This window comes from Anser brachyrhynchus, assembly GCF_964034855.1.
Source record: "Anser brachyrhynchus genome assembly, chromosome: 2".
Classification (NCBI taxonomy): Eukaryota; Metazoa; Chordata; class Aves; order Anseriformes; family Anatidae; genus Anser; species Anser brachyrhynchus.
The window spans coordinates 93,651,146-93,672,743 of NC_137695.1; the positions used below are offsets into that span (position 1 = coordinate 93,651,146).

At 41.4% G+C, this 21,598-nt stretch overlaps 1 protein-coding gene across 2 annotated transcripts in view; it reads right to left on the bottom strand.

Moving 5' to 3' along the window:
- LPCAT1 (lysophosphatidylcholine acyltransferase 1) overlaps positions 1-19,403 on the bottom strand; it is a 52,231-nt gene extending 32,828 nt beyond the window's left edge. Inside the window, exons 1-6 of one of the 2 annotated variants that reach the window (XM_080583062.1) lie at positions 19,051-19,403; positions 12,741-12,883; positions 11,039-11,253; positions 4,643-4,755; positions 3,053-3,113; positions 517-575 (exon numbers count right to left, since the gene is read on the bottom strand). In XM_080583062.1, coding sequence (XP_080439188.1) covers positions 517-575; positions 3,053-3,113; positions 4,643-4,755; positions 11,039-11,253; positions 12,741-12,883; positions 19,051-19,167 — 708 coding nt within the window. In that variant the 5' untranslated portion in view covers positions 19,168-19,403. The remainder of the gene's footprint in view (positions 1-516; positions 576-3,052; positions 3,114-4,642; positions 4,756-11,038; positions 11,254-12,740; positions 12,884-19,050) is intronic. The other variant, XM_080583061.1, reaches the window with a different exon arrangement.
- Positions 19,404-21,598: the final 2,195 nt, after the last annotated feature.

Genomic DNA, 21,598 nt, shown 5'->3' on the forward strand with positions numbered 1-21,598 from the left:
GCTAGCAACCAAGTGCAAAGTGAATGTAAAACATGGACAATGAGACACTTTATAAAGGTGCCAAGATCCCCAACACATTTTTCTATTATCATTTACCTAGTTGTGTTAATTTGTGACTAGCATCCTCACACTCAGCAGGTGCAGATGTACCTTCCAGAAATAAATGAAGAAAACTCCCCAGCACACAGTGCAAGAATGGGCAGTGCCTCAGAATAAGTGTCAGTTTCTGTCTAGGACCTTTATGTCTTGTCACATGTACAGTACTTCTCACAACAACCTGAATAACTTTCAAAGCACTGTTTTAATGGAGTAACTTAATAAAAGAGGAAGCATTTAAAGTTTCAGAGTCTATTTATCCTCCTAGAAGCTTAAGGAATGCATACTTAGCGAATAAGCGTTTATTAATACTTTCCAAATTTCTAATTTCTAATTATCTAACCTACAAGGTTACAGAAATACCAATGAATTTAGAGGAAAATGCCCCACGTTTCCAATTACATTGCGAGCTGAACTTACCAGTTTGTTTGGGTAACGTAAAACCACTGGCTGTACAGGAACTCCAGGAATAAATGCTCCTAGAAGGAACAAGACACATCATTACCTTATAGCATGTTTTGGTACAGAGTTTATTGCAGCAAAAGATTTTATGATTAATGGTCTGATAACGTATAAGGATTAGTTGATAGAGAAAAAAGACCCAGAAGTAGCCTCAGAAGTAATTAAAAAAAAAAAAAGGAGAGTGACAGTGTATATCCACCTTTTCATAAGGTAAGACTATGAATGTTTACTTGCATTTTCTAAATTATCCTTTACATAAATTGTCATGCACACATCTCAGAGCCCAGTACCAAATTCAACTTGATAAATTATTATGAAAATTAAGAGAACATGCAAGATAGTTAAGTCAAAAGATTCCTCATGGTCAACAGTATTTTTTCCATGAAGAATCTAAACTTTCTTATGCAAAAGAAGCTCTCTACATTTAGCTAAGCAACACTGGTTTAGAGGAAATGTATCATCTCTGAAGTAACAGAATGATTTTCTTTTTTTCCCCCCACCTTAATTCCCCCCAGAGGGTCTTGTTTTTAGTCAGTTATGTAAAATGCAATAGAGTATTCTGAACCAGAGCTATTGCATAGAAGTGTCACTTCATTTCATGTGAAAATTATGGTTCTAATAAGTGGCACAAAATCTACGTGTCATTTGCTAATCTTTTTCTTTATAATTATCTTACTCAACATTCTTCTAAACATCTCTTTCTTGTGAAAACATTTGGTTTGAAAAGAAAACTTAAACTAAGTTTTGTATGGTAATTTACTAAATACTGCTGAATATTCCAATTAAAATTAAGAACCAAATGATGAAAGTACACTGTATGCTTAGCATTATGTTTATTTTACAAAATGAATAATTACATAGACGTAAAAAGAAAAATTGCTAGTGGTGTATAAACATCTTTAATGAAGGTTGTTCGAATGGACCTTGCAGAGATGTGGTTCTTGGCCCAGTGGTACTTTCTATTATGTCTCTAAGAACAGCAGCCTAAGCAACTTCCGAAGATGACAAAATCTGAGTGGTAGATGACAACACTACTGTTTAAACAAAGCTAGATATAGTTTGCCCATGTGACTAGCTTGCATGAACACAAACAAAAAACTGCATAATAAGTATACGGAATGTAGGCCATAAAAGCAGAACAGGGAAAGCCATCCTGAAAGCAGTTATTCAGACCTAAAGTTACTTGATATCAAAGTGAGGTATCTTGAAGCAAAGGAATTCTGGGAGGCTGGACGGATACAGAATGAAGTTGCAGCAGGAAAAGTGAGATAGTCAAGAGGCAGACAGCAGCATGTACTAGACCAGAGGAGAGGAAGATAGTGGGAATTGGAGGCAGAAAGTATATGGCATCTGGTGGCTGGAATGCCTATGGAACAGAGGGAGAGAAGGAAAACAGGGTTTTAATGAAGAATTTGGATGGGTTTCCAAAGCATGGCCAGGATTTGGGGAAGAAGGAAAGGGAAGGAATAGAGAGCGAAAGAAGCAGATGTTCTCCTAACCACCACTCATTCATCTAAAAGGTAAGTGTTAAGAAGGGTGAAGGAAGAGCTTTTTGAATGTTTGCTCAGTATTTCCTTCAGCCAAATGAATTAGCGCAAGGAACCACAACGCTGACTCACTGCATGATATTCCAGCAGGGATATGTAAGTTGCAAGCAACATAAAATGAGACACTCAGTAAGAACAGAACACGGTAAGCTAGGCAGAAGCCTAGGAAGAGTCAAAAAAACAAACAACATATATCACAAACGACTTGTTCACCGCAGCCTGCTCATTCTCATCTTCGTACCTACACCAGGATGGCAGGTTTTTATTAAACATTGGTTGTTCACTGCAGTGTTGACAATCCCATTATAACCACAATTCACATCTGCAACAATGTTCAGTGTTATGTGCTCTACTAATTTGATAAGCTAACAGGGTGCTACTAACTGAAAACAGCCTAGAATGCAGACATTTGATAGGAAATTTTTTGGGAAAAAAAAAAAAGACAGCCTCTGTGACAGTGCTATACTGGCAAGATTCTTGTGCTATCTTCACCAGAATGCAACACAAAAAGGAAGTTCAAGAAGAGAGGAATCAACCAAACACTACACAGCAGCAAATGCAGCAGCAGTCTGAAATGGATACAAGCTGTTACCTTTATCGCATGTCAAAATGCTACAAGACAGACCCAAAAGAGGAAATGGAGGATGCATTAAAAAAAAAAAAAGACAGCCACAAACAAATACCCAGTGAGAAACCTCCTTCAGCTCTCATGAATTTCAGAAGTCAAGAAAATAAATCTAATTATCCAAATCAACGTTTTACATAACAGTGGAACTACAATTCTACAAAAGAATTGCAGTTCAGGAAATTTCTATTTCAATCCCACCCTACTACAAAATTTAATTCAATTTCTGCAACAGCAAACAAATTACAATGCAAGTGGTATTTCAGAAATTGAAGAAACAAGAACATTCTGCAGAGAACAAAGAAACAAGCATCATACCTACCAGGCTTGAATGTAATTAGACAGGATCGGTTTGTGCAAGTGCCCTCTGGGAATATCATTATCTTGAAGTAAAAAAAAAGTTAAGAAATATTTGAATGTGGATTTATAAACGCATCTTTTAAAATATAAAGTTAACTGATTACAGTCGAAAAAACAGAACTACTTTTCCTTGGTAAAAGAAAAATATTTTTGACTATTGAGACAGAACCATGCTTGACTTCTTCATTGAGGACTTTTTTTTTTTTACACTCTATTAATTTTTTCCTCTTTCTTGGCCTCTGATAACAATGTGATTCTATCAGAACATTAACAGGGATTAGAAAAACCTCATGAGTTTCAGAGAATTTTCACAGAAGTCTTTGGTGCTTGTAAAAATATTGTACTCTGTTCTGCACCAAAACAAAATTCCAGCTCCCAGTCTACCTGCTTACAGGCTAAGAAAGATTGATATCTTCTTTCTCCATTTATTACTGGGCTTGCGTACAGATATGAGAATGCCAGAGGCTGAAAATATCTAAACAGAATCCTAGCAAGGAGAAAAATGCTCAAGTTGAACCAAATTCATAGGAAGAGATTAGATTGAAAAAAAATGCACAAAAAATCTTGGCAAAAAACCACGAATTGCTGAAACTGCTGCATTACAGAACTAGTCATTTAAATGAAGTAAAAAGAGAAAGTAAATAAATAAGAAGAAAGCAATGGACTAAAATGATCATTACTGGTTTTATTGCCTACTTTTGTTATGTTTGTTAGATATTCTGGAAATCATTTCAGCTCTGTAATTCGATTTCATCATCTGTAAATATGAATATTTATTTGTTTTTAAGTGCTTTGAAATCTATTGGTGAAAGTCATTATGTGAAAGCTCTGTATCGCCTTTCTAGCGTTGTTTAGAATGTTTCAGTAGTCCAATATGTGGACATAACCACTGTAGTAGTAACGATGCCATTAAAAAAAGTAATACTTTTTATTTTAATTTAAAAAAAAAATCACAAGAAAAGTGCTTCAAAATTTGAGACACATTACTTGCTTCTGTAAAACATAGACCTTCGGCATTCATCTCTCCCTTCTCATTACTCTCTTCCAACGCACATTATAAGTGGTCATATTTTAAGTGAAGAAAAAACCCCAAAACACGATTATAGAAATGTTTTCACGATGTGGCCCAACAGAGACATACTCCAGTTACTGGAATATTTGAATTGCTTGGATTATCTCCAGCAGTGACAATATGCCAGAATACCGAGAAGGGCAGGAACACACAATACTCTCCAGGTATTCTGCTGAGCACCTGATGATTTTCTTAGAGGTCTTCCTAAACCTCACACGGTTTTGTCCGCTTAGTATCACTTAAAACCTCTCTTCCCAGGTGCTTGTCCAGTCTCCCCTTGAAAATACACTGCAATGAAAAGCTAGGTTACTTTTTTTTTTTGGTATAGATTAGGATCTTATGTTTGATCTTCCAAAAAGAAGGGGGAACCTCACACCCCACAAACCACCTAAAGCATCCTGCAAGGAAATGAAGAAAACTGCATATCCAAAGCCTTGAAATGCCAAATATCATCTGACACACAGTAGGAGCATACAGTACCTGTGGCCATTTACCATCAGATTGAGCTCGTCTCTTTATCTCTTCAACAGTTTTCCTGCGAGAATCCTGGTCTGACCGAGACACAAATACTGGTCGGATGTATTTGATAAGAGCTAAAGAGGAGGAAAAACAAACAAGCAAACCAGCCTTTTTTTCTACTTGTTTGAAAGAGATCCATCTCTACCCCTATAGTCCTCTGGACAAATATTGATAAATGTATATAACTACTTTATTATACGTACTACAAACTTAAATTTTCAGCTGAATTACTGGAGTTTTATTCAAATACTTTCATGAATTCCTGCGAGGGAAACCATTTTCACAATTTTGGCACTTGTTCAATCTTTAATAGACCATTATACATAAATCACAATATTAAACATGATTGTGCATATTACGCATTGTTTTCTGTAACTAAGCAGCTGTGGCTGACTATAGCCAGTTTCCTCCTCCTACAAAACCTATAGGACTCCCCCCATACCACTCCTAAAAGCAGCAGGAACCTACCTAGGCAAGCAAAAACATACCCTATGGCTTGAACTGCCACTGTCTTTATTTCCTACGACAGCTCAGCTTCACTGACGGTACTCCATCAAAGATATTGCATGCATGCTTTATGTTATCTTTTCTGGGAAAATCAGCACACAAAAGAAAATGCATGCTTATTTTCTAAGCTGTCACCTGTTTGCCTGTTTCTCATACTAGATGATTCAGATCTCAGGCATTCCTTTCCTGGCTCAGTGGGAAAATTTTTTATACACAGGAAGACACAAAATGTGAATCAACAAGAGTCAGAAATCAATCCACAATACCCTATCCATGCATGTCTGTCAAGGATACTGAAGCTCTCTTTTTAAAACAAAAAACCAAACAAAACCACCCATATACAGATCTGCAATGTCAAAGAGCATTACGAGAGGAGCATCTGCAAATATACCACTACATGTTTTAACCTCAGCAGGCTGTCCTTAAATACCTTTGTATCACCTTCATATCTTCTAGTCTTACTTAAAGGTTTAAGTCACTAAATCATTAGCTATTCTAGTTGCCTAAAACACACAAATAAAACACAGTTTTCATATTTGCAACTACTGTAAGATGAGTTCACTGACACTAGTTGTATAATCTTCTTTTGTCAAGGATAAACTTGCTGCATTAATGGATCAGCCAGTACTTAAAGTGTGAAGAAAAAAAAAAAAACCAACAACAACAAACAAATCACATAATAAAGAACAACAGTCCTATACTCAGCAAAAGCTGCTGGTTCTGCTGGCGTCCTACTGGCAGTTTAGCCAGCACTCACCAAGATCGTCCTATGGTTGTGTTAAACTAACCCATCGCACCTTGCAGCAAATTCCCAGACATCTGACCAGCCTCTGAAATTGCTTTTATCCCACAAGTTGCTGAAGCTTAGGAGACAGTCTATTAGAGAAAAGTTACCAGACAACACGCTTGCACTTTTTCCTACATGCCTGCTCTTGACCAATATCCACAGAATGGTGCTGACTAGGGGAGCATCGAAGGTCATTATGGGCCAGCTGGAGCTACTGTTGTGGGAAGGTTAAAAACAAAAATAAAAAAAAACAAAACACCAAAAAAAAAGAAAAAACAGAACAAGCCAAAAAAAAGCAAAGAAAACCATACTGAATTTCACAACTCTTTCTTATTGATGGTAGTCATGAGTTTCTCTTATTACTGAAAAAAAAAAACACCCATTAAAACAGAAAAACCTCAAGCATCCTCAGCTTTTCCCCGAAAACTTCTTTTGCGTTAAGCCCAGATGATGAAATTCAGACTGTGGAATGAACAGGAAAATTTCAGAGCTCTAAGGCTCTTAAAAAAGTTGACTTCTTGTTACAGGACTTCTTTAAAATAGAAGAAATTAGGCTAGACATCAGGAAGAGGTTCTTCACCGAGAGGGTGGTTGCACACTGGAACAGGCTCCACAGTGAAGTAGTCACTGCACCAACCCTGTCTGAATTTAAGAAGTGTTTGGACTGTGCACTTAGTCACATGGTCTAAACCTTTGGGTAGACCTGTGCGGTGCCAGGAGTTGGACTCAATGATCCTTATGGATCCCTTCCAACATGGGATATTCTATGATTCTATGATTCTAAATTAAGCAAGCAGGTTTTACTTTACTATGACAAAGACATCAAAATATAGACAGACATCTATGAAATGGATAAGCTCGACAATAAATTCAAGATACTCTGCAGAACAGGGGAGTTCATTCGTGCTCTCCAGACAGGCTAGAATGCCAACAAAACGTGGGCTGTTGGCACTCGAGCTGTTGACCTTAATGGTGTTGTAAGCTGCTGATTTACAACAGAGAGAGAAGAAATCTGCAACATTTTTGAAAAAAAAAAACTGCTGTACGGTGAAAAAGGGTTTAAGGACTGTTTTGATGAGTCTCAGCAGTATTTAAATGTGAGATCCTCACTGAAAAGCCATGGCTGTACAATGGTGCTTTTTCTTGTGTGCTCTGAAATTGGGATAGAGAACTGAATGATTAAGTTGCAAAACTTCTCACAGAGTTGATGGGGAAGTAATTTAGTATCTTTTAAGTTCTAAGATGAAAACATGTCCAGCTGCCAGGGCATATTTTTTTCTCTATTTAATTATTTATTTCTTACTCACGATGCGCAAGAAAAGCCTATCAAGCACCTTCAAGAGATGAACTTGAACGGAAACTCGTAAGTTTACTATGGGGGGGGGGGGATAAATCAATTGATATCAAAAATTGATAGTTTTTATAGCACAGTATGATTCTCCCTGCCCCTATAGCTTTTCTGTATTCTGCGAAGTACAAATTACCTCCTCCTTCACAGACTTCAGCTAACATATTTCCCCATTCATTTCAAAGGTACCAACTTCCTCTCTTCTCTTCAGAGGGTGAAGTTACACATGTGGAGTAGTTGCTTAAAGTTTAAATCGGCTTATCAACTTAAATTCAGTTTCAAAATATTCAGACCACAGAAGAGTTTTGAATCTCAAAAGTTGCCTAACAGCACCAAATCACATTTGCTGACAAATCCCCTTTCCTTCTTACTGAAATATTTCTGCACTAGCACTGACCGCTTCAGCTATGAAAACTAGCTGAAAAATAGCTTTTATCCCAGCTGTTTTACCAGTCAAAAATAAGAGAGCTGAACTTGAAGTTGGATCCAGTAGACTAAACCTGAAAATGTAAGGACCTATGCTGACAGATGAACGGATCCAATTTCCTCAGCCCACGTAAGATGATGCAACAGATTCACAGATGTCACCCTCCTTGGGCCCCGATCTACCAAAGCTCTGGAAAGCCATCGTGCTAAAAAGACATTTCCTACTTCAGTAGCATGGTGATGTGCTCAGCCTGTTCTGGCACTCTCTACTTACCAGATGCTGGTTGTTTATTTTTTTTTTTTTGGTATGATCACTGAAATTTCATGCATATTTCAATGAATCATAGAATGGTTTGGGTTGGAAGGGAACTTTGAAGGTCATCTAGTCCAACACCCCTGCAGGGAGAAGACGGGAAATTTTTGACTTGATCAGGTTGCCCAAAGCCCCGTCTAACCTGGCCTTGAACACTTCCAGGGATGGGGCATCCACAGCTTCTCTGGGCAGCCTGTGCCAGCGTCTCATCATCATGAAAGATTTTTTTCCTTATATCCCATTCAAATCTATCCTCTTTCAGTTTAAAACCATTACCCCTTGTCCTGTAATTAAAAGCCCTGGTAAAAAGCCTTTATCCATCTCTCTCATAAGTCTTCTTTATGCATGTTGCAGGCTGCAACAAGGTCTCCCAACGGCCTTTTCTTCTTCAAGCTGAAGAACCCCAGCTCTCAGCCTTTCTTCACAGGACTGCCATTCCAGCCCTCTGATCGTTTTCGAGGCCGTCCTCTGGACCTGCTCTAACAGGTCCACATCCTTCTTCCACTGGAGACCCCAAAGCTGGATGGAGCCAGGTGGGGCTTCTGGGGCAAGCAGTTCCTCCCTGAAGTTTAAGCCAGTGTATGTGTGCTAAGTAGGTGATTTTCCTCACTACTAATGACTAACTGAAGAGGTCATAACTCTTGTTAGAGCCAAAAAAGGGTTTTTGTTTGTTTTATTCTTTGTTTGCCTAAAAATAAGGAAGTTGTCCAAAGGAGTCACGAGTTAAGTCTGATTCTGAAACTGGATTTTGTGGTCCAGGAGAATTGCCTTCAAATTAGAAAGCAATAAAACACGTATATACAGACACACTTGTGGAATACTTCCAGTGCCATGAAGAACAAGCTTTTAATTATCAGGAATAAAATTGATCAAAAGCTTAATATCCCATGACCAGCAAACCAAGGGTACAATAATACAGGCAGCTTCTCCAGAAACCTATTAAAATATTTCCAGAACCAATCCTGGTAGCCATTAGCATTCAGATCTTCCCATGCCTGCTAAATGACCTGATCCTTCTGTTAAACAATTATAATACCTGATCAACACTGTCATTACATTATTTACTACATATATTTGGAAGACATCCATACCTGTCTAGACAAAGATCATCTCTTCACCCAAAGTCCTCACCAATGAAAATTACCTTAAATTTTATCTGTTGCTTCATTTGTCACCTGATGGAAAGTCAGCTCAGAGTTAAATGGATGTACTTTATTCAAAACTTCTCAGAAGATTTTGAATGACCATTAAAAAACCTCAATTAAGAGATAGCAAGCTTAGGATTATCAGTGGCTGACTGCAAAACTCCACTGGAGCCAGTACAAGAGGTTTGCAAGATTTACAAAGCTGAAGAACATAAAAAACGATTCTGACTGCTCTGAGAAATTCTAGATGAATATCTGGAATGTTGACAATTCACCAAGCAATCCAAGAAAAACACAACCACCTTTTTACAGATAGCACAAAAGAAATACCAGTAGTCTAGTAGTATGAAATATATCTCTACAAAAAAAAAGAGAAAAAAGTATAAATAACATTAGAATTAAAATACCAGATTCAAAGGAGGAGAAGATTGACAGTTGCATCTGATCCACAGAAAACCTCCTTCAAGCAATAATATATATATATACACACACATTGTATATATATATAAATATACAAAAACAGAATTTCTTTCTACCAGGAAGTTTTCACCAAACTTTAAGCCATTTATCACAGTGATTCCTTACCTCTCTTCTAAGGCGCATTTACTTTAACACCACAAACTACTGTAAATGATGTCGCTCATATAAAAGTATTCTTTAAAAAAGTGTTTTTTTGAATTCTGAATTCCAGTTACGACCTTTACCACGCTTAATTCCATGTCATTTTTCTGAACACTTCATAAAGGACTGAATCATTTTTGTGGCTTCACGATATAAAATAAATGCAGCCATATAGGAAAAAAATACTTAGACTGTACTATAATATTCCAGTAATAGTCCATCAAATCTCTATATGAAGTTTTCTGATTTTTAATTTTGTAACTGTTTTTGCTCACGCATGAAAAGAATCAAGTGAAACATTTTTAAAATTGATTGCAATAAGGCTACACTTTCAGCTGAGAGCTTTTGAAATTACCCTAAAATTAAGTATACAGAAAGCTGTTGGAACTTCTCAATATGCATTATTTGTGTTGTTGCACTGAAGGTAGCAATCTCCATATCCCTACAGATTCCACTCAGATTTTTCCACTAATCCTCACTGAATCCAACGTGGAATAGTTAAGTGGCAAATACAGTGTTCTGTTAAATGCCATCCTGCCACCCATCACATTTCAGTAGCACAACATGGCCTGGAGTTCCCTCATCTAGTTGGGGTCCTGCAAGGCATCCCACTAAATGCAAAGAAGAGCTCCACATGGAGCTCTTCAGCACAACTGCACCAAATAAATCAAAATCACAAATCTCATGAAAATCTACATTGGTTGTTTAAACACTACTGACTTGGGTATCTGCAACAATCTGCTTTTGCTTCTCCCTCACAAACAAACTCACTGATGCATGAGGAGTTAGCAACACACCCTCAAGGCAGGGTACCATTCAAAGCAGACACCACTCCCCGAAACACTCCTGAGACTGCACCCCTACCCATGCTAAGAAAGAAGTTTTGGTAGACTATCTATAGCCTCATGCTTTGCTTCTATAGCCTCATCCTAATTTGCTTTTCTAGTTACTGGGTCTTAAGACATTGCAATTTCAGCAGAAATAGAACCGTGAGTTCTCTGGAATTGTTTTGACTTAGTACAATAATTCATCTTTGGAGAAAGGACAGTTCCCCTTCCACCCCCCTCCTTTTCCTGTTAATATTCAAAATAGACCAAGAAAAATAATCTCACCACATATTATACCATTTTTTTCTTTATGCTTCAGACCTTCTCATCCACAACCACTGAAGTTACTAAACAATCGTTTTTAACATTTCAAGAAAACTTACTTCCCCAAACAGGAATATCTTTGCTTTCTGCTTTCATCACAATGGAGGCGAAGGTCATAGTTACTGGAATGGCATCGAAGTAGGAAGAATGGGGAGCCACCGTTAATATCGCTGCTTCTGCTGGCAACGCCCGCCTGCCTTTCACATTTATCCAGTGGAATCCACCAGCAAGCCACATCATTCTCATGATTGCTTTCAGCAAAACATCCACTATCCTGAAAAGAGGTAAGATAACAGTTACACTGCCACAGGGGTACCTTCAAATAATGAAAAGAAAAACATTACATAAAAGCTATTAGCAAGACAAAAACATAGGATAAACTGCTTAAACAGGAACACTGCATAGACCTCCTGCTTTCTTTTTCTGAGCAGGTTTAATGCCACTTAAGGTAAGACAGTATTCAATTTAATTTCATTCCTAAATATTAATCCTTTTAAATCATAGTAACATTGTCACTTATTTTAACATTAATTCTGATTCAGACTATGACTGTTGAGCTTCATATATACAATGCCTAATAATGCTTTCTATTAATACCAAATAAGCTCTAAAACTGAGTCCTAAAAAACAAAAAAAAACACTATTAGAATGTTGTTAGAATGCAAGAACCCTGATTCCTGGGTTAAAGTTTACCCAAACAAACCACTGCAGTAACTTAGTGCACAGATTCTCAATCAGGGGGATGCAAACAGAACATATCTGGGAGCTTCGGAAACATTTCACTTTCTTCCCTCTTCTTCCCCTCTGCTTTTATAGCTTGGCAGCAGTGAAAAGAGAAACATTTGTTTTGAACCAATAGGGTGCAAAGCCTAACCACCACAAATTGTTATCCTCACAGGGATCGGAGGCTGGAGAGCTGGGTGACACGAAAGTAGATGAAATAGGAGAGGGCCTTCTGAAAAGCTTGAAAATTACTGTATGCAAAATTGAAGGCGGTCCATCATTTCTTCAGTCATTATACCAACATCATTCCAAATTAAGTGTAAAGTGACATGCCTCCGCAGTTCCAGCCTCCTTCCCTCCTGCGATACAAAATGCAATCAGCTTCCCTCACGCTAGTGCCAGCTCATACTTTTAATGTTCTCTACAGGATAGGCAATACACTACGCTCCCTGCTCACTTCTCGAGCGGCAGTTTTCATGGATGGGTGAGCACCACCTTACATTCTACCTTAATTAGCATTCCAATACGAGAGCAAGCACAGATTTATTAATGAGCGCCAAAGCACTGGGCAAGCCCTCGGAGAATCAACAGAAGTCTTGTCGATTCATCACAGGGTAGGAAACAATGGGGTGAAAATTTTTGAAACAATTTAGAATATGAAATCTGGACACGTTCCAAAGCGTCAATCTTCATAACTGCATGGGAATAATTAAAATTGAAGGATGGCACAATGAAGCTTCATAAGACATCCTCAGTATATCCTCAGTAAAGATACAATGCTAGCAATGTTTTTTCTGTTTTTCTCCCTGTAATTTTGGGGTCATTTGGTAAATCAAACATTTTTAAGGTGTTTTGTTAGGTATTTTTAGTTTCCCAACTGAGGAAAATGTGTAAATAATATTTTTCTTATATTTTTCTTTTGAATAGGAAAGCAGGTCCATGGGACAGATGTATCATGAGATATTTCCAATCTTCTCTATTTCAAACTGCTGAACTAAACACAGGTTCTTTCAGTACAGTACTACATCAGCGACTCACTTTCGCCACCAGGAGAGGGGCTTTTCAAGCTCTTGCTCGTCAGATCCCATTGAGGCAATGAACGCAAAAGGCCAGGCCAATAACATCATAAAAGCAGCAAAAAAGAGTCGGATAGGAAACAGAGTCAAGGTCATGAAGGCGATCTGCAAAACCCAAAACAAGTGAGTTATTCTAACACAATTTCAGACTGAAAGAGTAATTGCTAGGAACCGCAGATTTAAATTAAAAATACCTCATGTTAAAAACAGATGAGTATGTTTCAATCCCAAGCAAACAATTGTAGTGTAACAATTTTGTACTCACAGATCAGAATCACAGCTGAAACACAGCGACGCTCTTAAAAGCTAACACAGTCAACTTTCTGCACTTCTTCAGATCCAGTGTTTCCTCTTTCCTTTCTGCAGCCTCACATTAAGTAAATATTTAGCATGGGTGTGTTGTAAATCTTACTGCCCTGTCGAGGAGCGAGTCCGTCACAGCACACACAGCCAGTGATGTGCACTTCTTCAGCAGGGCGCATTCACAGGCTAAACTTTCCCAGGACTGGGCGGGTACCAGATGCTCTGCAGTATATTCCTGTACCCAGAAACTGTAGGGAGCACTGTACAGAAATACCCCGAGATAAACTCATACGCGTGTCTGGATATTTGTGTTCCAGGCACAACCCCCTGGAAAGCTGAGGTTTTCAAGAAGTTATCCTCCCTCTGGAAGCCATGGTGAACCCAGCTGCTTCTACAACCCCTTCCACCACTCATTCTCAGAGTCCAACGTCACCCAGCTTGCCCCCTACCTTCAGCTTTGGTGCAAAACACATCACATTGGAACTTCTCCCACAGTCTTTTGAAGAACGCTCCTAAAAGCTGGGCCTTTCCTGTGCTGTTTGGAGATGTCTGGAACTGTCCTACACAAAACACAACTCAGCAACCATCTGTGCAATGATCCACCTGTTCCTGGAAACAGCGCCAGGAGTCGCATCTTTCTCAAAGAACAGGAAGAAAAAACTAAAACCATACTGAAAGTGGATGGGGTAAGGCTTCAGATGGCTGGCTAGGGGAAAGAGTGAGAACCAAAAACTGTTTGATGCTGACTGGGGCTGCACCAGCGCTGCACCAGCTGTTCAGGGGAAGCGGGCAGAAGACAGACAAGACGCTATGGAATGATATAAGGGACATGTGAAGAAAGAATTCAAAAGGAAATATGTTATACATCCACAGGTGCACCAGATGAGGCAGAAAAGTACTTCTCAACGTCATCATGGCTAGACAAGGATGAGAAATGAGGCATACGGTGCTGTCTCACATTGTGCTTCATCTGATGCATCCCAGGGTGCTGTGGAAAACATCATTCATATTCTGCTTCTCTTCCCTGATGCAGCCCTTGTCATCATGCAGCTCAGTTTTCCATTGACCAGCTTCCTCTCACTTCCCAAAAGAGCTCACTAAACCACCGCACTCTGGCAGCACAAACCTTTAAATCTAGGGTAGGGGCAGGGAACACAGCAGTAGGAAACCTGAAGCTACCGGTTCCCTAGACAGCCCACTGCAATGCCAGATTTTACGGTAACAGTTCAGACTGGCACTGTCACCTCCCAAAGACTACGGTCTCACTTCCCAGAACAGGACTCCAGTCCCCCGGCAGACTGCTTCTGTTTGCCACAGTAGAAGAAAACTTTTTTCTTTCCTCTTTGATATGACAGTTTCCCAGACGAACCAGTCCAACTGAAGTGGCAATGGTCAGATAAGCCCTGAAGTCATACTAACTCTAGCAACTTTGCATCCACTGACTACCACTTCTGGCAGCAACAAGCAATTGAGTCACATCAGCTGTTTAATAAAGCTTCACTCAGACTATGGAAAAAGAGGGGAAAATAGTTTAGCACAAGGGGACATGAGTTCTGGCAGCTGTATCAGAAGAACGATAAGCACGAACTTCATTTGCAAATGAGGCTGGATGAGAAGCATGAGGAACACAGATGCAAGTATCGATTAGAAGAAAGAACAAGAAAAAAAGTGAGAGACAGCATAAAGGGTTCAAATGTTTCAAGAGATCAGAGAGAGAGAAAGCAGCAGCCCCAAGAAAACTCATAAAATAGGGGAGTATTCATCTACAAACTGGAGAAGAGAGAGCAGCTGCTTTCTAGGCTCCTCAGAAGGAAGGGACCAGCTGTGGAGAAAAAAAGGAAGGAGAATGCAGGTGAGGACACAGCCTCTGGGATTCACACCCTCTCCCCCCAACTCCTCGAAGTCTCCTCCTACACCAGGGCAGACGACTGGCTGGCGGTGAGCTATCCAGTCCTTTGCATCTGTGCAGCAATCTGTTATATCATGACCACTTCACAGCCACGTAGCAGAACAGAAGCAGCTGTTGCATCCACAAGGTTTTGAAAGATAGCAGAAACATGCAGAAAAGGCCCCTTGGTCTTCTGTGTCCAGAGATAGCAGGAAATAGCCAGCTGGAAACAGGCAGCGAGCAGCAGCTCCAAGCACCCACCGTGACACCAGCCTCTTGTTTAGCAGGTGGGAGTGCAGGACCTGCCAATAAAAGCAGTTTGGTAGCAGAAAGAAGAGGACAGCTATGTTTGGTCCCTGAAGAAGGCTTGGAATCAACACGGACATCTGGAGGTACATCTGGACCTATACTTTGGGAGGTTGAGCTCATGACCAATTTTCTCAAGAGGGCTTTGACTACAGCTCAATTACTTTTGTGTTCTGCGGGATCCTACTTAGCTTTTCAGAAGCTGACAGGTATGATGTGCAAGACCCATGGGCAGCAGAAAGGAAGAGGGTGGTCTGAGAGCTTGTAACAGAGGGCTGCCTGAGAAACTGGATCCCACCCTTCAGTCAGAAGGCTCCAATCTGCTGCAAGGCAAGTCACTGAAACTGAAGAGGTTATCATGTTTTCCTTGTCCAGAAATGCCGCATTCTGATTTGAGTATGAACTTTCAATGATGGTATAAAATTTGAACTTAAGGCCTTTGTAAGTTCTTCAAAGCTTCAGGTCTGACGTATCTAAACACTGACCACAAGAATCACAGAGTAACTTTGCTTCTTATGCGTGTCAGTTTCCAGTCCTGAAAGTCAGCATCATACCTCTCATGCAGGGAAGCTGAAAAATGCATCTTTGAAATTAACAATACAGCGCGGATCATCCTCATAAGCAGTTCATTTACAACAAAGTTTCCATGACTTACAACAAAGTAATGGCCAAATACTGAACAAGGAAAACAGACCAGTGAACTGCACGTTTATAACACGGTAGAGCTTCTAATTTTTCTTTTTAACATAACAGACTATGACTTGCCCCACACTTCTTCACTATTCTCACCTCTACGACCCCAAGTCACCAATATCACAGGTGGCTCTGCAGGAGCAAGAAATTCATCCACCAACAATCCACCTTACCACCTGCTTTCCCACTCTGCAAGTTTCCCGACTGCCACGTTTATGGAGATAATTACGGGAGTGGAAACGTTCATTTGTGACTAAGCCAATCTAACAGATCATTGCTGCTAAAGAGGGTGGCCCTGTTCACTCTCCCCTCGAGTCCCTTCTAGCGCTTATCTGAGCTCGCAGTGAGCAATGCAGCTCATTAAGCTGAAGAAAAGCAATCCCGGCAAAAGAAAGGAAAAACCAATCAGAACACAGAAAAACCCAACAATTGGCTGGTTTAATGAGCCAAATCAGCTCACCGAGGCACCAAAGGAACACCAGCACTGGTGCAATAAAAAGGCCGGAAACACTGAAAGCAAGAAATATGGCACCATATCGTGTTTTCAAGTGGCAGGAGACAAGGCTACAAATGCTCTGTGACAGCTTCAGCAAAGCTTCTGCCTGCTCTGCAGAGGTAACCAGGAAGAAAAGTTTTGACTTACGTGACAGCTGCCCAGAGCATGTTACGATGATGAACGAAACTTGTGGTTAATGAAATCATGTCTGCCTGTCTTCCAGAAAGGATCTTTCTATTATAGTATAAAAATAAAACAGGTAGTTTCGGGAATGATCCCCATTGTTATCCTCAGATTAGTGCCAAATAGCCGTAACTTCTACAGGAAGCACGAGACTCAGTTCTCTGTACAGCTTACTGTTTTTACACTGGTACCTTCCAGTTTTTATGAAGTCAACAAAAGATGTGAACAGTTTATTGGGTCTCAACGGGATTTATTTTTTTTTTTTGCTGTTTTTCTTCCTCTTTGTGGTTGCTTTGTCCACGTACTTTCTACTTTTTTGCTTCCAGTCTCAGGCTGAAATTTTTTAAGATGCATTTACTCTTAATTGCAATAACAAGCAAAACAGAAAAGGTGTTAATCTAACCTCTTGCAGAGTGCAGGATGAGGGAGGCATGAGGTGGCAGTGAAGATAATGGAGCTATCTGACAGACCATCAGCAACAAACAACAGTCCTTCAGACAAAGCAGCGTCATCTCCTGGTCCCCTTTGCTCGCCAACTTCACGTACCTCCAGTTCCTAACTTGGTGAGGCCGTGCAAACCCAGAACTCACCCCTGTTAGACTCACAGGGCTGACAGAAAAACCTGTGACACAGTCTGTGCCTCCAGCTGAACAGGAAGTGAGTTCAGCTGTAATACTTCATACTGAACTCTTAGTGACAGGCCAGGACTGCATGGAAGAGAAAGCACTGCTGTAATCGACCGTAAAGGAGCCTCCCCAGCCCAGAAGCCTCCCTTTCTGGGATTGCAGCATTTCACATAAGTCAAACAGTTTCACAGCTCTCCTTTAACAGCTTCTAATCCAATTATTCTTTTAATTAAAAAAGAGGTTAGGAGAACATCATTAAGGCAAAGAAGAAAATCAATCATAGTTCTCTATGTCAGCTTGTGTGCTTCCTCCTTAAATACTGCAGAAATACGATTACAGGAATGGCTGGGCTAAAGAACTTTGTGCCACTGTACATCCACAAAGCATGGTTCATTTAGAAAGCAAAACTCAGCCAGACTTTGATAAGCTTATTCCTTTTGTCTACACACTGTAAAACACTACACAGCTTTAAACGCATCTTGCAGTTTTCATTGGAAATAACAAATCTTTGAGATCCAGCGGCAAAGTTCACGTCTGATACAAATGTGCAGAGCAGCCTGCATAGAAGATGGGTACACTCTACAGCCAGTCACTGAGCTGGTGAAGAGGATGAAGATCAACAACACTGGTAGCTTATAAGAGCCTGCAAAAAACTATGAAACTGGTGTTCCATCCTTCTGACAGTATTTTGAAAATTCCTTGTAAATAATCAAGTAGAAAGAAAAAACATCAAAAAGAGAGATTATGAATGCAAATAAAACATTGTTGTTGTTATAATGAGATACAATCAGAATGCATATGACTACATGCTATCTTTTCTTCTCATTGCAAGACTTTTGCCTCATTGTTTTTGTGTAATCAATGACATGAGGAACGAAGCAGGGTTACATGGAAAAGAAATCATTATGACTACATGATTTATTAAGGAGGCTCTCGGCATAAATTGAATGAGGCAGATGACATGAGCCTTTTCTCTCATCTCCCATTCAAACAATTTATCAGCAACCACTGAATTCAACCCTGATCTGTCTCATGTTGAGAAAGTTGATTAAAAAATAAGTGAAAATCTCTGTTTGTCTGGAGAATTCCTTGGCTGTCAGGTACTCAACATGAGGTGCACTTCAATATTAGGTATATCAGGCCATGTGCGTCTCGTCTTCGATACCCAGGCAGCAACAAGGTAAGGCAACAATGAACTTCCACCAAAAGAGAAATTACATTACAGCTGGATCCGAACAGCCTTGACCTGGCAGGTTCGGTGTTAGCGGGTCTTGATTTCCACGCCGAGGGGTGTTGCAGGCTGTGGGCCCCCAAAACAGCAGCTTGAAGTGAAGGTTTCCCCGCGGGGACCCGCAGCATCGGTGGGATGAAGTACCAAGGGGCAGCCCCTGGCTAGGCGAGCCCTTGGTGGCATTTCTTCACCCAGCGAGTGCCCCAAATCCCACAGCAAGCTTGGGACGGGGCTGAGCACCCGCCTCAGCACCCTTCGAGGCGAGGCAGGGCCGGGGGTCCCCCACACCCCTTCCCCCCGACCCCTGCCTCCCGCCACCTGCAGGTTCTAACCCAAACTTCCTTCGGACCAGCCCGGCGACCGAGATTAAATAAATATATGAATAAATTAAACCGAGAGGCTGAGGAGAAGCGCGGAGGCGGCCGCGCCCCCGCCGCCTCACGGAGCGGGGGGGAGATGAGATGGAGGGAGGGCGGTGAGATGGAGGGAGGGGAGACGGAGGGAAGGGGGCGCGGGGAGATGGAGGCAGGGCGGCCGTGCCCCTACCTTGGCTTTCTGCAGGGGGCCGAGGCGCAGCTGGTGCACGAAGGGGCTCCTCGGCGGCGGCCCGCGCTCCCGGCTGCCGGCCACGCAGCATCCTCGGCCGCGGCTGCTCAGCTTCATGGCGGGGCCGGGCTACGGGCACGGCCCGGGGGAGGGAAGGAGGGAAGGAAAGAAGGACGGAGCGGGAAGGCGAGGAGCGGAGCGGGCGAGGGCGCTGCGCTGCGCCCGCCGGTCCCGGTGCCGGGGGCCGCTCGCTCCCCCAGCAGCAGACGCCGGCCCCCGCCCTCACCGCGGCCCGCGCATGCGCTCTGCGCGCCGGCTCCGGCCGTTCGGCTCGGCGCCGGTTTCCGCGTCGGTTGGGAGGATGGCGGGGGGGGCGGGTGGATGTGAGGGGGGGGAGGTTCACTCGCCTCATGGCGCCGCTCCGCCCGAGCCCACCCGCTCCCTGGCGCCGTTCACCCCCACAGGCATGCACATGGGGGTCCTGGGAGACCCCCTCCGTGATCCAGGCCCCTGGCTGGGGGTGGGGGGCGATGTGAGGGCGCCCTACAAAAGACCCCCCACCCTCATTCCCAATGGGTTTTGGTCACGGGGAGGTGGTAAACGTGCTGCAGGCTGCAGGAGAAACCCTGCTTGGTGCAGCTGAAGAGAGAGAGAGAGAAAAAAAAAAAGATAAAGGGAACCCCCCTGAGACCACTGAGCTGGGTGAATGTCTCCCACATGCAGCGTGATGTGAGGAGGTGTTTTCAGATCTGTTGGGGGGGGGGCCTTTGTTCCAAGCAAACCTAGACTTATTTATTTATTTATTTATTTTTAAACCAAGGAGTCTAGCTAATTTGCAGCCTGGGACCATAACAGAGTTGGAAGGAAGTAGCTAAGGTTGGGTCTTAATAAATCTTTGGATATAAAGGAAGTTCTTGATTATTAAATAAGCGCTGGTGTTCTGCCAGTTCTCAGGAAGCCTAGCCGAGTGACTGACACAATCCTGGCCTGTTTAAATTAACACCAGCCACAGGCCAAGCAGTGCAAAAGGTACATAGGCCATTTGATAAAGAAATACGTGCAGATATCATTAGTATTGATCATCTCACAGGTCTTGTAAGGCAATTCTGATGGCCTTGTTCAGTGAGATTTAAAGGTAAATTGATAAAAGCAACTACAAAAATTCATTGTCTCCACAGTTCCTAATCATTAGGCTTAGAACTGCAAAATGGTCCCTGAGTCCTATGGTTAATACCATGTATACTTCTAACAGTTAATGCTATAGCTACAGTATCAATAACTAGGTGTTACCCGAATAGTTTTTGACTTTTGAAAGTTCAGAAAAGGTATCAAAGGTTAATCTTCATAATATTGGAGTTTCCCAGGCTCTGCAGGTCCAGAGTCTTTCAAGATTTTAACCAAAGATCTGAAATAAGCTCACTGTTAGTAAAATCTGTGGACGTGCTAAATGGTAATCTGCTAAGCTACGGTGAGAGCAACTGCAAAATCACCTGGACTGCCTGGTAAAATTAACACTTTCAAACACGCTTTTACAGCTCAAACCATATATATTTCCAAACCCTATAAGATATGCTTCTGGAATGAGAGCCTGTACGATTGTTGGATGTACCAACAGGAATTGTGTCTTGGAAGTCAATCACTCTGTGTATCAATGAGACTGATACTAGAGCAATGTGTGTAGCTTTCACTTTAAAGATTAGGTGGTGCAGAAAAGACCTGAAAAAATATTAGAGGACTGGAATAAATATCTTACAACAATAAATTTAGAAAGCTACATCAATTTAATTTATCAAACAGATCTTTTAAGAGTTACTGCAGTGTTTAAATACCTTCACATGGAACAAGTACCATGTGCTAAAGCTTTTTAAATACTAGAAAAACATGTAAGAAGTATCAGTGGTTGGGAACTGAGGAAATCTCAGTCAAATTTGACATTTTTAATCATACATAAGCTATGCAGTCAGGTTTGGTACTGGCAATGTGGCTTAATGGCCCATGACATAAAGGCCAGAGTACATGATCCAATGATCCCTTCCAACCCTCAGCTCTCTAAAGTATTTTAGCTGTGTTCTGGAAGATTTGGCTGCCCTCTCCTTTGCTCTCTTTCCTATGACTAAACCAGTGATTAGTTCGTAGGGGCTGGTTTCAACAACAAATAACAGAGTTTGTGAAGAGTTAAGTGAGGCCAGCAGGCAGAAGGTGGTGGCCACCGGCTGCTCAGCACACAGCCCATCCGAGGGCTCTGGCATGTGTGCTTGTTCCCAGTCCAGTAGGCACGGGAGACAAGAGACGAGGGTGTTGGAGCAGGAAAACAGGGAAAATGAGATATGAGATGCAAGCAGGCTTCCTCAGTTCTGCTGGTTGTGTTGTATTAGCTTTTTACAGTCAGATTCCAAAAGTGGAAGCCGTCTTCTGGGTGGTTTTGGGTACAATATGAACATACCTGAGCTGTTATGGAGTTATCAGGATTTTGGCTGTCATTTGTTTTCCTTAAAATTCTGCTGTGATCAGTATAACTTAAGACAGATAACTTAAAATGTCCAGCCTC